Below are 18,592 nucleotides of genomic sequence, written 5' to 3'. Positions count from 1 at the left end.
CTTTAAAACCGGAAAAGAAGAAAAACATCGGAACTTCTTTTGACTCTTCCAAGGAAACAATGACCCTTTGCAAAGGAAAACTTTTATTCCAATACTTTTTGAATAACCACATTAATCATGCAAGATATTTTTCGTTAGTATTTTTAAAATATAGAAAATTGACTTAACTGTCTTAAACAAAAATATTTCGTTTGTAGAAAAATTATTGTCATGCAAAGACATGACATTAGCTATTATGCTAACTCAGTAACTGGCTACACTCTGTTTCATATATATATACTTTTTTACTTACTAAGGCATAGACAAGAATTCCCTGCTCTTCAAAATAAGCATTTAAATATAGTGAAATTGTACTCGATCCCGTTTTTTTGTCTCTCCTATACGAAAGATTTTGATTGGCAGACATAGGGATTTACTATCCAGCAATGACAGCGGCATAAACTATTTGTATAAAGCTTTATTTTCTTAGTCAAGAGGATAAATGATGCTTCAAACCTAATATACCTCATTTTCATGGTTCATCAACTGCTTAAAAAAAATGTTTAGTTTTTTTGTTATGTAAATTCTTATTTATTATTAGTAATAGAATAACTATATAAGGTATATGGGTTCCCTGCAAGGCCTTAATGACTGTCAGACATGATTTAGCAGACATGGACCTCATTTCATAGATCAGTGATCAAGGGTAAAGTTATGTGGTTAGGTCCATTTCTCAGATACTATAAGCAGTAGATCAACTATATTTGGAACGGAATGATTGTAAGGTGAACATGTCAGTCTGATGCTGACGGTGACCTCATTTTCATGGTTCATTGGTCGATATTAAGTTTGTGCGTTTTAGCCTGTTTTTGAAATAGATAATAAGCAGCAGATCAACTATATTTGGTGTATGGAATGATTGTAAGGTGTACATTGTACATGCCAGTCTAACAGGTTTCTTCTGACCATAATGTCATTTTCATGATTCATTGGTCAATGTTAAGTTTTTGTGTTTTGTAATGTTTTTTCAAACACTATAAGCAATAGGTTGACTATATTTGGTTTAGGGAATGATTGTAAGGTGTATTTGTCTGTCTGGCAGGGATCATCTGTCCTTGACCTCATTTTTATGGTTCATTGGTCAATTTTAAGTTTTCCTGATACTATAAGCAATAAGTCAATTAAATCTGTTACATGGAATATTTGTAAATTGAACATGTCTGTCTGGCAGGTTAATCTGACCTTGACTTCATTTTCATGGTTCATAGGTAAATGTATGCTACTTTATGAGCTCCCAAATGTATATGTTGCTTGTTTCTTTAAACTAATTATCATACTTATATACAGAAGTGAGATAATTCTTATGCCCCTGTTTGATGAAATCAGATACAAATTTGCCAGAATTCCTATGCTTCTTTATGGTGTATAGTGTTTATAAAAAAATTGGTTACAGTTAAGCCCTCAACAATGAGCAATACATGTCATGTAGTAAGCTATAAAAAGGTCCAGCAATAGCAAAATTTAAAACTATTCAAAAGAGAAAACCATCTGCATTATGAATGTGTACGTACAATAATTACAAGACATTGAAGAGGATGTTTTCATGTTTTCAGATTTACACAATCAAATCTCTCCAGATATGCCAAAGATTTTATAGATCCTATTGTAGACAAAGAAGAGTTGTCAAAACCATTAGATGAATATGATACCAGACGGCATCGGCCAGTTAAGGCTGCTAGAACTGAAGAAACAATTATGGGTGACCAAGCTGTACAGTAAGTAAATATTAAGTAGTAAGGATTATCTTATCTTTTCTGTAGTCGAAAAACTATTCACTAAATATATTTAAGAATTAATTACTGTGGATTCATTAATTTTTGTGGGTAATAATTTTCGTGGAATGGGGAAAAATCTTATTTTTGTTGACATTTGATTTTGCCAATAGAGCATGCCTTCTTCGTTGAACATTTAAATTCGTGGTTAACCTATACCCATGAAATAAATGAAAATTGGTATCCCACAAAAAATAATGAATCCACAGTATATCTGAACGAGTTCAAAATAAAAGTACATATATAAAAAAGGGAGATATGGCATTTTTGTTTAGGGGCCAGCTAAAGCCTGCCTCAGGGTGCGGGATTTTCTCGCTGTGTTGAAGACCCATTGGTGGCCTTGGGCTGTTTTCTGCTCTTTGGTCGGGTTGTTGTCTCTCTGACACATCCCCTGTTTCCATTCTCAATTTTATCATAATTGCTAATGAGACAACTTTCCACCAGAAATCAAAATGACATAGACATGATAGATGTTAGCAACTATAGGTCACTGTACAGCCTTCAACTATGTGCAAAACCCATCCTGCACAGAAAGCAATAAAAGGTCCCAACATGACAAAATGCATCATAGTTCATTTTCAAGTATTTCATCCTTTTCATGACCTTTCAAGAATACTAAAAAATATTGGTAGATAACCATAATCAAAGAAATCATGCTGTTATTGCAGTTATTGGAAAGACTAACAGATAAGTTTCACAATTTAAAAGATATTATCGAAGATTGATAGACCTGGTTTCTGCTTGGGACAGTTGACTGACATTTGATTTAACATGTTTTGTAGACGATGTCAATAACAATTGAACTTTAATTATGACACTAGAAATTTGACTTTGTGATATCAAGATGTTAACAAAAGATCTTATTTCCTGTACGTTAGCAGACAAATTAGAATACCCGTAAAGTTCATTGATAAAGTGTAGCAAAATCATTATATCCAGTACAACAAAGTTCTAGATATGCATTAGAATTATGTACAAAATTAAAGTTTCTTTACAATTGGATTGTGTATTAAGAATCAACTATTTCTGCATGGCAGGTACAATATATTGAAAACAGGACAATTACACTCACTATTAATTATGATCATTTCAGGAAATTTATAAATATACTTATGAGAGATGGGAAGAAAGATGTGGCAAGAAATGTAATAGATCAGGTAAAACTAGTAGTAATGTCAGAATTGTTAAGATTGCAGACACGGTTTGAGCTAGGATTTTGAGGGCTTTAGTCACTTTTGCAGGAGATGAAAATCAACCTTATTTTGAGTAACAGCAAGGGACCAAGGACGTATATTACTAGCTATACATCTTTGTCAGACTTTGAAGGACTTAGGCATGTACTAGGCAGTTATTGCATGATTTGACTGATGTGGCGCTTAAATATGAAGATTAGGATGTAGGATCTAGATATCTAGTTCACAATTTCACTTCAGTTAGTTTCAGGGGACATTCCTGATCGACAAAAATGGGTTCCATTTTTTTTAAACCAGGAATCACAGCATAAATGAACTTGCAACCACTATTTCACTGCATAATCATTATTCTTATAAAAATGTTTAAATCAAGATTTGGAATTCATTTCTATAAAGTTTGAACCAAGGATTTGTACATATCCTTATTGGAACGATTCTAATGACTGTAAATTGTAAATTAATCAAGAATAGATCACGTTTACTTTCGAATTTCAAATGAAATGAAAACAGGAAGTAACAAGTTAATAATAAATTCAGAATGAATCCAGATTCATCTACGGATTGGTTCGTGTTTGAAAAAGACAGGAAATTGTCATTTTTATGCCCCCGCCATAGCGGCGGGGGCATTAAGTTTTACCCTTGTCCGTCCGCACGTCCCAAAGTTCTTTCCGTTCTCTAACTTTAGTTTGACTCAACCAAATGTTATGAAACTTAAACAAAATGCTCATTACCACAAAACACAGATCAAATTTGAATTTTGGTGGCGTCACTTTAACTGTTCTAGAGTTATGCCCCTTTACAAATGTTAAAATTGCTGAATTTTTCATCTCCGTTCTCTAACTTAAGTTTGCCTCAACCAAATGTTATGAAACTTATACATAATACTTATTACCACAAAACTCAGATCAAGTACTTCCTTATACTGTTCTTCAGTTATGTCCCTTTATAAATTTATATGATATGCCAGCGGGGCATCATCTGTGTCCATGGACACATTCCTCATTTATTTGAATTATATTTGCTTAGTAAGAACTATATTAGTCTCTCTCGTTTAATTTGATTCTAAATTATTTCGTATTTTACGTTTTATTGTGTATAAATTCATAAAAATACTTTCACACATGCTCAGTACATCGTAAAGGAAGCACCTGTTTGACATTAGTGAAAACATTTCTGAACGCTTTGAATAAAGTTACATCTTTTTAATCGAAATTGTCGAGAGTTTTTGATGAAAAGTTATATCAAATATGACGAAAATACGTTCATATGACGAAACTACGACAAACGAACAGCAAATTGTGATCGTTTGAGAAATATTGAAATTAAAATGCGAACTGTCCAGTGGAAAACAATTTTTTCAAATGACGAAACTACAACAAACAAACTGCAAATTGTGGTCGTTTGAGAAATATTGAAATTGAAATGTCGACTGACTGATTTTACTGGGGAAAATAATTATGATTGTCAATTATGAGGTTTATAAATAATAAACAGATTAGTGACCCATCCGATGGCGATAAGCGGGTTACCTGTAATCACAACTTATAACACCTGTTGTAAATGTTAATTAGCTGAGGGTCATAAACTTGTCAGAAACATGAGGACAGGTAGAATTATAGTATTTTCATTCGAAAATATTTTTACACTTTCCAAATTTAAGTGACTAAATTGATTGGAAATTCTTTCATCATTTTGAAAACCGTTTCGTAAATGACGAAAATGACGAGCGCTAGCAAAATCACTGATTGCAGGACTATTAAATTATATCAGTCTGATCAGGAATCATTTTGGATTGAAAAAAGAGGAGGAAATGCTTGCAATCCATGAAAAACACACAACATTTTATTCATGAAATTGTAACTTGGCATGCATTTTCAGGAGAGCATTTGGATGTTTGGGTCCATTGCATTGCTTTAAAGTGTTTCAGTTAACAAGTTTTTGTGACCTACACTCATTTTGAATGAAATGAGATACAGTCATGACAGTCACAGTGTACTAGTATAAATTCTACTATTGTTTTGAAAATGAGAAAAGAATTAACCTGAAGTTTAAAATCACACACCGTAATGTATAGAAGTAAATGTTTTTATGAGATATTGCCTCAGAGTCCTTCCCACTTTGTCTGTAGGAAACACTTGTTAGAATTCAGTCAAACCTGCCTTTACGGTCACCTTGTTTCAGCGATCATCTGTCTCCAACAGTCACTTTCAGACCCTCCCAAACTTTTTCACTATTTAATTTAAGTCTTTTTTAGCTAGCATTCACCTGTCTAACTATGTCAGTGGTCACCTAATTTTGCTAGAAATCATAATTTCAACTTTTCATGTTTGTTCAGTTCGAAGTCAAAATGAGAATTAGAACCTGTTTGCAACCGAGATCACGCAATAGGAGGGGAATTCCTGAATTGCTCGTGTTTCATTTTCCATTAAAAAACAGTATCACCAACTTATCTCTCCTCAAATATTAACATACATTGAAAGGCTTTTCCAATATAGAACGTCGGAATCCACCATTTTTATACGCCCTTTTACAGGACGTATTATAATGGTATACCGTTGTCTGTCCGTCCGTCGTCAACATGCAGACAATAACTCAAAAACGCTTTTATCAATCTGCATGAAACTTTGGTGAATTGTTTATATCTATTGACGTGAGGTTCCTTTCGTTTTTTATAAATTTTAGATTTTATGTTTCCGAGTTATGGGGTTTTATTCATTAAAAAAAGGGGGATTTTCCAGTTTTTGGACAATATCTTTAAAGTGCTTTGAGCAGTTTTCATGAAACTTTGTTGACTGGTTTATATCTATTAAGCTAACCTCCCTTTAGTTTTTCATAAATTTCTGAAATGACATTAAGAAGTTATTGAACTTTATTCTTTAAAAAAGCGACGGGCGTATCATGCGCTCATGGCACAGCTGTTTATTGTTTATTTCACTGGCCCAAGAATGATGACTCTACCAATTGTTAACATCCAGGTCATTGACGATATCGGAATCAGAATTTTGTTTGGAACCTCGTTTAAAAGGTCACCTCTCTTGAGCGTTCACTTTTAATACTTGCCATGAGTGACTGCTTAATACAGGTTTGACTGTAATCCCAAGTTAAGTTTTATGATTATTTAGGATGATTATGAAGTAATTATGGTAGGCAATTGATATTTGATATGCTTTTGAATAAGTGAATGATTTTAAGAATTTTTATGATTATTACTTGGTAAGTAAAATTTCAGGGTATGACACAGCCTAGTAATTGCAAAGCAAGCAGGCAGTATTATATTTATTGTGAAATCATATGCCTTTGTGTATTTTTCAGACTTTTGCTAATATTAAGAGAAAACAATTAGAAAGATACCATAGAGCTCAAACACAAGATGAGAAGGAGAAAATAGAACTAGACCCCATTAAAATATTTCATCAAGCCTATGAAAATTGTAAACCTGTTTTGTATACAAGAACAAAGGTACATGGAGGATTTAAATATAAGGTAAATAATCTAAATGAATATTATTCATTGTTCTAGCACTACAGTCTAGAACTGTACCTTTTTGAAAATACATAGTCAAAAGAAGTATCTTAAAAGAGATGACAGAGAGAAAAACCAAAAAAATTCTTGAGGGTAATTAAAAAGATTTCAGTAATATTCTTTCATGACTTTTTTTTTTTATTTTAAAGAAAAAGTAAATAAAATCACTACCTTCCTATTTTAGTATACTAAATGTTACCTTAAAAAAACATGGTAATATATGGAAGGTTTTACCAATGAGAGAGGATATTTGAAATAGCATTACTTATTATATCTCCTCAAAATGAAGTTTGAGAGAAAAAAAGTTTATATTTTTTTTAAAGGAGTATGGCCACGAAGTGCCGATATTGGCCCTGTGAGGTGACAAAAAATAAAAGAGAAATAAGGTGGATCCTTTATAGCTAAAACATATCTACGTATATTGTTATTTGTTATTATAGTATAAAATCATATTTTTGTGACGTCATTTATGTGACGTAATACCCGGAATCAAACCGGAACGCTCAAAATGTCCAAATTCTTAAAGAATTTCACACTTCCTGGTTAAATTTCGCATTGGCCACAGGCCTCGACCGAAGTAATTTTACTCTTATTTTGATTGTTTGACACTTTGACTCAGTTTGCAACAATATTTAGCGTGGTCGAGGCCTGTGGCCACATCGAAAATTTTAACTTTTGCAAACAAGCAAATCCTGATTCACCGCCGCCATTTCCGAGGTACGATAGATTCTGTGACGAAATAATTCGCCGTTTCAGAATCTAATGCATTGTGGGTAATATTTTCAAAAGCGTACACCAAAACGTTGTGATTGGTTTGAAACGCACTAAACAATGGAAATTCAACCAATGACGTAACGTTATTTTCATTTTGGTGTACGAACAATGAGAATACCCATAGTCCTTTAGATTCTGAAAAGGCGAATTAACTGTACCAAGAACTTGTACAATTGCTACAAATAGAATAAATTCTATAATTTATTATTCTCTTATTTATAACAAACAAAAAAGAAGAAAATGGAATAACAAGTCTTTTTTAGCAAAGCTTCGTTAACCGCCGATCTGGCGAGGTTTTTAACGTCCTAATAACTGTTTTTATTAGAAAACAAGACCAATTAGTGGAAATAAAAATTATGAATTTGCAAATTATTTTAAAGTTCATTTCCACGTTATTTTGTAATAATTAGCCCGGTCTGTGCTATGCAAACAAAAATATGACAGTTTTAAATTAGAGCCGTAGTTTTTTTCCGTAAAATTCTTCATCCAGCAGATCGACATGGGTGTCAACATAACAATTCAATACAAATTTCCTTTTAGATTCACGTATTTTGTTTTTTTAAAGATGAAATCGCCGAAATATAACCTCCGCGGAATGTAATCTCATGTTGACGCTTTGATGAATAGCTTTCTTTCACGTCCGCATTTTCTATCATGTATGGCATGCCAAGTTAACATTTTTATACGACCGCAAAAATTGAAAATTTTTTGGTCGTATATTGGTATGACATTGGCGTCGTCGTCGTCGTCGTCGTCGTCGTCGTCGTCGTCGTCTGGCGTCGTCCGAAGACACATTGGTTTTCGCACTCTAACTTTAGTTTAAGTGAATGGATCTCCATGAAATTTTACCATAAGGTTCAATACCATAAAAGGAAGGTTGGGATTGATTTTGGGGGTTATGGTACCAACAGTTAAGGAATTAGGGGCCAAAAAGGGGCCAACAATGAGCATTTTTGTAACTTCCAGACAATAACTTGTGTGTAAGTGTATGGATCTCTCTGACATTGTACCACAAGGTTCCATATCACAAAGGGAAGGCTGTAATTGATTTTGGGGGTAATTGCCTCAAAATGTTAGGAATTAGGGGCCAAAAAAGGGGCAAAAAACAAGCATTTTTCTAGTTTCATGACAATAACTTGTGTGTAAGTGTTTGGATATTTCTGAAATTGTACTACAAGGTTCCATATCACAAAGGGAAAGCTGGAATTGAGTTTGGGGGTAATTGCCCGAAACGTTTAGGAATTGGGGGCCAAAAAGGGGCCAAAAATAAGCATTTTTCTAGTTTCCAGACAATAACTTGTGTTCAAGTGTATGGATCTCTCTGAAATTGTACTGCAAGGTACCATACCACAAAGGGAAGGCTGAGATTGAGTTTGGGGGTGATGAATCATAAGGGGTTTCAAAAATTTTGGGGGGGGATTTTTTTTTTTCTTTTTTTTTCTTTTTTTCCTTTTTTTTTTCTTTTAAAATTTTCCATTTTAAGTTGGTTATTTCTGATTTATATTTAAAAGCAAATAATAATGATATGGTAGGAGATACACACCAAACAGGATGTGTGAATTATTATATAATAAGTATTGTGCAATAGCAAGAAATTTTCAATTGCACAGTATTGCACAATAGCAAGAAATCTTCAATTGCACAGTATTGCGCAATAGCAAGAAATCTTCAATTGCACAGTATTGCGCAATAGCAAGAAATATCCAATAGCACAATATTACGCAATAGCAAGAAATTGTCAATTGTACAGTATTGCGCAATAGCAAGAAATAATCAATTGCACAGTATTGTGCAAAAGAAGATACTTCGTATAAATTGCTTATTTCTTGATCAATTTCAATGGGGTTTTATTCTTGAATTCTTGGGGTTCTTTAATATGCTGAATCTAACCGTGTATTAAGTTTTTGGATTTTGGGCCCCGTTTTTAAATTGGTCCACATTGAGGTCCAAAGGGTCCAAAATTTAACTTTGTTTGATTTCATCAAAAATTGAATTATTGGGGTTCTTTGATATGCCGAATCTAACCGTGTATTTAGATTCTTAATTTTTGGTTCTGTTTTCAAATTGGTCTACATAAAGGTCCAAAGGGTCCAAAATTAAACTTAGTTTGATTTCAACAAAAATTGAATATATGGGGTTCTTTGATATGCTGAATCTAACCATGTATTTAGATTTTTGATTATGGGCCCAGTTTTCAAGTTGGTCCAAATCGGGGTCCAAAATTAAACTTTGTTTGATTTCAACAAAAATTGAATATATGGGGTTCTTTGATATGCTGAATCTAACCATGTATTCAGATTTTTGATTATGGGCCCAGTTTTCAAGTTGGTCCAAATCGGGGTCCAAAATTAAACTTTGTTTGATTTCAACAAAAATTGAATATATGGGGTTCTTTGATATGCTGAATCTAACCATGTATTTAGATTTTTGATTGTTGGGCCCCGTTATCAACTTTGTCCACATTGAGATCAAAAGGGTCCAAAATTAAACTTTGTTTGATTTCATCAAAAATTGAATATATGGGGTTCTTTGATATGCTGAATCTAACCATGTATTTAGATTTTTGATTATGGGCCCAGTTTTCAAGTTGGTCCAAATCGGGGTCCAAAATTAAACTTTGTTTGATTTCAACAAAAATTGAATATATGGGGTTCTGTAATATGCTGAATCTAACCGTGTATTAAGTTTTTGGATTTTGGGACCCGTTTTTAAATTGGTCCACATTGAAGTCCAAAGGGTCCAAAATTTAACTTTGTTTGATTTCATCAAAAATTGAATTATTGGGGTTCTTTGATATGCCGAATCTAACCGTGTATTTAGATTCTTAATTTTTGGTTCCGTTTTCAAATTGGTCTACATAAAGGTCCAAAGGGTCCAAAATTAAACTTAGTTTGATTTTAACAAAAATTGAATTTTTAGGGTTCTTTGATATGCTGAATCTAAACATGTATTTAGATTTTTGATTATGGGCCCAGTTTTCAAGTTGGTCCAAATCGGGGTCCAAAATTAAACTTTGTTTGATTTCAACAAAAATTGAATATATGGGGTTCTTTGATATGATGAATCTAACCATGTATTTAGATTTTTGATTTTTGGGCACTGTTATCATTTTTGTCCACATTGAGATCAAAAGGGTCCAAAATTAAACTTTGTTTGATTTCATCAAAAATTGAATTCTTGGGGTTCTTTGATATGCTGAATATAACCATGTATTTAGATTTTGGATATTGGACCATAATAGGTGAATGTCCAATTTAAAATTTTTAAGTTCTTAGACCACATTCATTCTGTGTCAGAAACCTATGCTGTGTCAAATATTTAATCACAATCCAAATTCAGAGCTGTATCAAGCTTGAATGTTGTGTCCATACTTGCCCCAACTGTTCAGGGTTCGACCTCTGCGGTCGTATCAAGCTGCGCCCTGCGGAGCATTTTATTCATAATTACTACGGATGGTGTAAATAGATTACAGAACTTTGAACAATAACATACATAGAAAATCGTAGGACATAAGAAGAAACCACGTGAGAATTTTGATATCATATTGCACAGTGGTTAAATAAGCTTTTCAATATTTCTTTAATTAAAATAAAAATTACGACGCCATGAGAGGGCATGGTGTATACTGTCCGTGACATTCAACCAGAACAAATATTTGTTTTCAATGAAAACTGAAATAAAGATGAAACAAAACTATCCGCACAATCATATAGCTTGGGTAACTTCAAATAAATATCAGATATTCACGCGGGATAGCGTGCATAATTGGTCAGAATGCATACAAGGAGCAATTGTTTATTTGGTCCCTTTTTGGTGGTTTCTTTTAAATTTGAGTGAGACTATGTTACAAGCGATCAACAAAAATGGCTGCTTACTATGAATGAATTATCTATGAGATAACTTTATATTTCTGATTTTTCGTTTCTTGTGGTGGCCCGAGGTTCGTGTTCAATCTGTAGTTACCTGTTTTTATATTTTTTTATTGCTGTTTTTTTTTGTCGCCTCTATATGTTCATGGTGTTGTATGATCTTATTAGTGTTATGATTCTTTATTGCCACCCCCCCCCCCCCCCCCCCCCCCCCCCCCTTTGGGGAATTTTCTCTTATGTTCAATGACAACACATGCAATTTCTTGTTTCCTGTTTGAAATAGATTCTCTAAATTGCTCTCCGTCATAAATATGCATGAAGTATTTGCCACTGGACGTTCGTCAAACAACTATCAATCATATCTCCTCTAAGATTACAGTACAATAATGACCTTTAACATAATTGAATAAATGATTAAAGATTTTAAAATCTTTTAAGAAGATATTTACGCATCTATTATTTCACTTTTTGGGAAAAAACATTTTACTACACGAGTTGTTTGTTTCCTGATGATGGATGACTGTTTAACGTCCAGCGGCAAGTTAGATGCATATTCTGGACAAGAACATGTAATTTGCGCACATTGCCTCTATACTCTGGTAGCAAGGGTATACAAGACAAAATCTGAACATCACACATGGAGTCCAGAATTGATGAGCTTCTCATGAAGATGCAGTATTTATCCCACATACCATGGACGAAAGTGGCAGTGAGCAGAGTGTAGTTGAAGAATAGAATATTATTTTTATCATTGTTAGGTAGCTGTCACATTGACGTTTATCTCAGAATTCCTCTTGCTCATCTTTTTGAAACCTATTTGTTTATATCGTACTTTTTGCAACTAAGCAAACTTTTTGAAAACTCTTAAAACATTTTTGTTGAAAAATAGTTCACATTTCATTTCACTTTAAAGAAAACAAACATTGTGGAGAGTTGTCTCATTGGCAATCATACCACATCTCCTTTTTATATATAGACGAAAATAATTGATCTTGTATATTAATTATAGTTATAGATAATACATTACTTGAATGGATGCAGCTTACATACACTTATCATCGTTACAATCAACGCCAAATAAAAAAAAAAACTGATATTCATGGATTTCTATTAGTTTTTAAATGAATCCATGCACGTCATTCGATATCTGGGTTGAAGGTTGTCTTCTTTGCAATAATATCACATCTTCTTTTTTTCATACGGATTGAGGCATGAATCTGTTTGATATGACCAAATGATAATAAAATTAATAACAAAATTCACTCGAACTTTTTTCGAGATAAGAATGATAGTTGTATGTGGAATACCGGAACACTTTAACCACGAACAAGACTAGTTAAGATTACAAGATAAAAGCTAATTAAGAATAAATTGACAATTGTGAAAACCTTAAAAAAGAATTTCAGTTTAAAACTTAAAGGGGCATTAGCTGTCAAATTCATGTTCACCGATTTGACTCATATTCGACTTATAACATACTAAAACGTACAATGTATATCCAAATTAAAAAAAGTATAAAATAAACAATTTACGGTGCATAGACTCGATAGCATGTATCAGCATTTCGTGTGTATTTTAGTCTAGACGCCATCTAATTAACCATCGAGGCGACCTTCTGAAGACTGCTGACGGTCATCTTACCCAATATAAACATAAACAAAGATATAAATAGATAGCAAACTCGTGCAATTGGATTTTTCTAGGTCTGTTTGATTTGATATTATAGGTTAAATCAATATGTTAATAATCGTTTTTACCTGTATAAGAATAAGTTTTTGTAGATCGAATCAGTCAACCAAATGGTTTACCCTTGTTTCACTTCCAATGTTGACATTCTTTTTCTTTTAATACCTGAACACGCCTATTTCATGCGTAATCCATCTCTAGCTAAGGAGTTCAATTGAACTTCACATGAATACGGATTTAATGAGGTCGAATTATCCACTTGCAAGCGAATAATTCATAAGCGATGTTTCTTTGCTTATTTTGACAAAACTGAACCTAGCAGCCCAAAAGCGAATTATTATTTCACTTTCATTAATGATGGAAACAAAAATAAAATCTTTTTTTTTCTATATCTCGTAGCTAATGCCCCTTTAACATGTTTAACGAGAACACGAATCATAAAATAATAAAAGTATTTGTTCTTTTAAAACGTAATTGATATAAACATGCAAAAGTCGGATAGATTTAATTGAAAATAGCTAAATCGCTAAATGAAATCGTCCACAGCGGACAACTGAGAATGAGTATTCTGTCAAATTTTTGAGTTTTTTAAACTAGGCAGTGGCTATTTTGCCGCCGCTGGCAAAATAGAAAATATGCTATTTTGTCGTCTTTGATTAAAATATCTTAATCAAAACAAGCAAAATAGCATATTTCGATAGCAATGACTATTTTGCCGGCGCCGGCAATATTATGAATTTGTTATTTTGCCGGTTCTTTGTAAAGAGTGAATTTTAATATTTACTTGTGAAAAATACTACGAAAATGTGCATTGTCAACATAAAAGAATCAAATTATTATTCGACATATAGCTGAAGAAGATAAATGTCACAATATTTGAGATACATATAATCGTTTATAAACATGTATGAGTCCAAGTGAAAATAAGAATTTGTAAAAAGGAATAAAAATAAAAACTATTGAGCATCCATTTGAAGCAATGAAATCATATAAAAAATGTAGTTGAAATTACTTCTAATATCAGTCTAATGCTACATATATGCATAAGAATAAAATCTGAGATTTTTTAACTATGCTGTAAAAAAATGAAAGACAAAATCTCATGGCATATCGGTTTGATAAAAACGTTATACAGTCTTTAAAAAATCAATCACATAGCTTCAAAATCAAAAATGTTTAAATTAAACTTAGTTTTGAAATAATAGTCAGTTTTGAATTGCATATCTGTAAACAAAATCTTTTTTACTGGCATGCTGGCTTCCGCTTACCGAGAATGGCAAAATAGCATATTTTCAATTTTGGGGGCGCCGGCAAAATAGCCACTGCCTTTAAACTATTACTTTTTCTAGTAAAAAAGTTCTGGGAAAATATAAAAAGGATTTATTGAACCATTTGAAAGAATTATATTTCAATTTCTACAGATGACTACATATTTCATGCGCTTTAGGTACAATTAGAGATAGCAGTACTATGTAATGTGGTCAGTGACGTATGAATGGCGGTATTATATGAAACTATTGTTCATTCATGTGTTTAATTCTGAATGTTGCTTTGAGAGTAAGCATGTAATCCTCCGGAATGAGAATGATGTTTATGAGTGCATGCGTGGTTCTGGTGTCTGATGACTTTTGTACAATTATAATGTGTTCTATGATTATTGAAGTACATGTTATGCTATGTACTGTCTATTCACAATGTTTATCTTTATCTGTGTTTTCATCTTTTACTTCTTTACTAGAAAATAAACTTTTCTGTGTTTAAGTGAATCACGGTTTTCTTTCCATATACAAATAAGATGATGTGGTGTGATCAACTATCCTCATAAATTTTTACGACTGTACTTCGCTCGCCAAGATATTTTACAGCTGTCAATCTAAATTCCTTCTGCCCAATAGAAGACATTCATTGCTTATGTTTTAAAATCCTTTATGACTTTTAATTTAATCTATGCTATAGAATGATGTTTGTTTACATAGTCTCTGCAACTTCTATTTCGAGAATATCAATACAGAAAACGAGTATTCGGGCCACTTATAAAAAAATTAATTGAAGCGCTTATGTGCAGCTTAAGCCTTAATATTAGTAAATTTCTGTTAATAGAGTTAAAACAAAAACAAGATATATGGACGAGATTCAAGAAATAGTTTGGAAAACAATTCTTGTGGTAAAATGATTATAAAGTTACTAGAACGTTCATGAAACAATTTTAACGTTACGCGCAAATGGCTAAAATACCATTGTACCTTGGTCTTTTCTGGCGCCCTGGAAAATTATACAAACACAGTTACAAGTCTAATGGTTATCGTTTTATGAACTACACTTGTTAGTGATCCTTCTGCAGTAATTACGTCAATTTCTGAGACAGGGCCGTTTTTAACCCTTCGTGGCCCTACTCCTTTAATTTTAAAAGCAGTGAAACCATACAAATACCATTGTGCATTTTGAAAAAAAGAATGGAAGATAAATATTGAACCTTTTCCATATGAAAACCATGATTTTTCAACTTAATCCAAACTTTTTAAGTGATGACATTAAGCAGCAATATCATACTTTGCTCACAATTTTCAAGAAAGTATATATGTTACCAAGTATATTTTTAGAAAAATAAACAGAAGTAAAATATTAAAAGTAATCCTGTATGGACCCTAGAAAAATATTGCATAAAATGTCAAGTCACAATTTAGTACTAGTATAAATTCAGAAATTATTGTGAGGTTATTAATATTGCAAATAATGCAGCAGGGTGAGTATCGCAATAATTAGAACTCAAAATCTGATATCTGATAAATATGTATGTATGCAGATTTTCCTGAAATCGAAATAACTAATCTTACAATTTGGTCCATTCTTCAAAAATCCCAATAATAAATACACACAATAAATTCTAAATTTACAGTAATGTTTCCTGTAAAAAATAAATTTTCATTTATTGTGGTTAATTATTTTCAACATCATACATAAAACAAGCAAATAAATGTGGAATTTTTATCATCTCCATTGAAACTGGGGAATATTTCTCTCACAGATATTACAATGCTTGAATGCAAAAACTGGACAAAACTGTTCCAGCCAGAAGATTACAAGATTCTACTTGGTTATATGGGTTAAACTCAGGGGTGCAATCCACATACATCAGTTAATTAGTTAAAATGTATCTTTAACTATTTAGATTTTTACAGGTACCTTGTCCATGTGAAGGCAATACACAATCATTTAAGTCCATGAAGTTTTTAATTACTGCTGCTGAAGAGAAAGATAAGAAAATAAGAATGTGGAAAAGGTTATCCCTGGAAATTATTGAGGCTTCCAGAAATGAGGTATAATTATTGTTTTTTTTTATTTATGCCGCTCTTAATTCAAAAGTTGTAGCCATGTGGTTTTAAAGTAAGAATGGAGGTATGCAGTTTTACAAATACAAATACAGAGTTTTTTGGTTAGTATCTTGAAAACTATAACAGATAGAGAGAAATTAAAAACAGTAAAAATGTCAAGAACAAAAGTCAATATGGCAGAAATTGTCAAATGACCTCGTATAGGGTTGTTGCTTTTAAATGATTTCTAGCCCTTTTGCATTTTATTTTAGGAAACTATAGTTGATAAAGAGACTTCTTTTCCATTGTACAAAAAACGAACCTCTTTTCAAAGTAATTTTCTTAATTATAGAATAGATATACTTGTACATGGTATCTTTGTCTTTTTCAGGGTGTTGCAATCAGAAAGAAACAGAATCTACACCGAGAGTGTCAAGCTAACAGAGCATATTCTCATTTTAGATGGAGCAAGTGAAAACTGTCAATAGACATTCTGTTTGTGGTAGCATGTTTCACATGTCATAGAGTGCTTCTATATTTAAAAAAGTAAATGGCCCTGCTTCTAAAATGAAAATCTGTAAACTGGTAATGGTTTGACAATAACTTTTAGATTTAAAAAAAAAAACACTTATTAGACAAGCATCTATTCCTTGAGTACTAAATCACCCTGACTATAGACTAGAAATGAACATATTGACATTTTTCTAAAGCGAAATATAAAATTTAAGAACATTTTGACTTTAATTATTAACATTTATTGCCCAAAATTAAGTTTTTGAAATGGAGAGATAAGTACAAGATGCAATTCATGTGGGAATATGTTCTTGAGTAAGGCTTGTGGTCTATATCATTTATCAACATGTATGAATGAGCCAAGATTTTGTTTAATTTAGGCATATTGTTGAATCAACAGACATTTTATTGTTGTATAAGTCATGAAAAGGAAATATTTTATATAGAAAATGCAAAAGTACACAGATTCAACATTTAATTCTTCAAATTTGTGTAATTTTAAAGTACACTCAAATTCAAGGCTAAGTTGACCCCAAATTGTAACTTTTCCTTTCATGGATAGAAAAAAGTATGGTTGTTTTTTAAAATGTTTTTGATATTTGTTAGTTTATGTAAAATTCATTAGTTTTTTTTTTAGATGTTTACATCTATTTTTATGTGAATCTGTGTGAGGAAATCTACAAACACTGATTTCAGAGGCATTGTTCACAATCTTGAACACTGGGGTGCTGTTACAAATATCCTCTCTGTTTATCTTTAAAAATTCATTATTATACTATTCTGTTTTATGAGTGTAAACTATTTTTTCTCAATATACTGTTGATCAAATTAACTGAAGACACTCAAAGGACAGTTAAATGTTCTAACATATTTTAATTGCAACAACTTTTGTGCAGTTTAAATAAAAATGATATAATTTTACCTTGTTCGTCTGTATTTTATATGACTGAAAAAGTAGCTGTATCTTGGTATTGGTTTGCTTTAGCCTTCATTAGTGTTATTTCTATCAAATTTTTCCATGGAACAAGTTTTGTTCAAGTTGTCTAGTCCATTTAAGATTTAAACATGTTGATAATTTTCATGTCTATATACCAAAAGGGCCAGTTTAAACCAAACTTTACCCAAATAAAATCATTTTTAGATCAGTTGTATTAATGAAATAATATGCAATACGAAAAGAGACAAGACCTAAAAGAAAATTGACCCCCCCTCTTCCCCCCTGTAATGAGAAATGATATTAGATGCTGAAGTTTTGGTAATGGTAACACCCATTGATATAAGAGATGATGTAAGATGCAACAGAATTTAGGCTTATCTTTCAAAGTTGGTACCCGTAATATTGGGTAGTGCTGTTTGAAGATTAATGTAAAATCTTTTACCGTTCTTTAGTAGTATGAAAATAGATTCTGTATTTTTTATATTTGCGTATCTGTGATTGTTATTTATACTGGTATCTCCAACGTCAAAAGCAGGTCAAGTCAATGTTTTCTACTCCATCTGTTTATATGTATGAAAGACCTTAGGTAGAAAACTTTTGTTTGCAGATAGTTTGAAATTTTCCATCACTCTTTGTACAAGGAAAATTTTTGTCAAACTTTTGTTGACATTTATGGAAGGGAATGATTTTGTATACCTGTAAATAGCTCTACAGCTTGATGAAGTTGTATTGTAGTGTGTTAGCAATTTTTACAGAAAGCATGCAGCAACTTCCTGTTTACCAATTGTATTAGACACGGCGCAGGTCTAGACATGGTATTGTTATATTTAGAGAAAAAAGATATGAGATAAATGCTAATGGGACAACAATCTCATGGAAAATACTATATCAAAGGAAGAAGATTTAATTGCTGTTCTGCTGTTCTCCAGTTTCACTGTATAATAATTTCTTAAACAGATAGCTGAAGTACTTACAG

The 18,592-nt window shown here is 32.1% G+C and overlaps 1 protein-coding gene across 1 annotated transcript; it reads left to right on the top strand.

Annotated features, from left to right (window-relative positions):
* Positions 1–14: 14 nt before the first annotated feature.
* On the top strand, positions 15–17,600 carry LOC127710273 (28S ribosomal protein S7, mitochondrial-like). Its single transcript, XM_052216050.1, has 6 exons — positions 15–133; positions 1,593–1,754; positions 2,905–2,968; positions 6,317–6,487; positions 16,035–16,172; positions 16,558–17,600. Exons 1-6 carry the CDS (start codon positions 60–62, stop codon positions 16,639–16,641), a joined length of 693 nt encoding a protein of 230 aa, XP_052072010.1. The 5' UTR covers positions 15–59; the 3' UTR covers positions 16,642–17,600.
* Positions 17,601–18,592: the final 992 nt, after the last annotated feature.

This window comes from Mytilus californianus, unplaced genomic scaffold (assembly GCF_021869535.1).
Source record: "Mytilus californianus isolate M0D057914Y unplaced genomic scaffold, xbMytCali1.0.p SCAF_7, whole genome shotgun sequence".
NCBI classification, from domain to species: Eukaryota; Metazoa; Mollusca; class Bivalvia; order Mytilida; family Mytilidae; genus Mytilus; species Mytilus californianus.
Note: the sequence above shows the minus strand (reverse complement) of the source record. Positions and strands in the feature narration are given on the sequence as shown.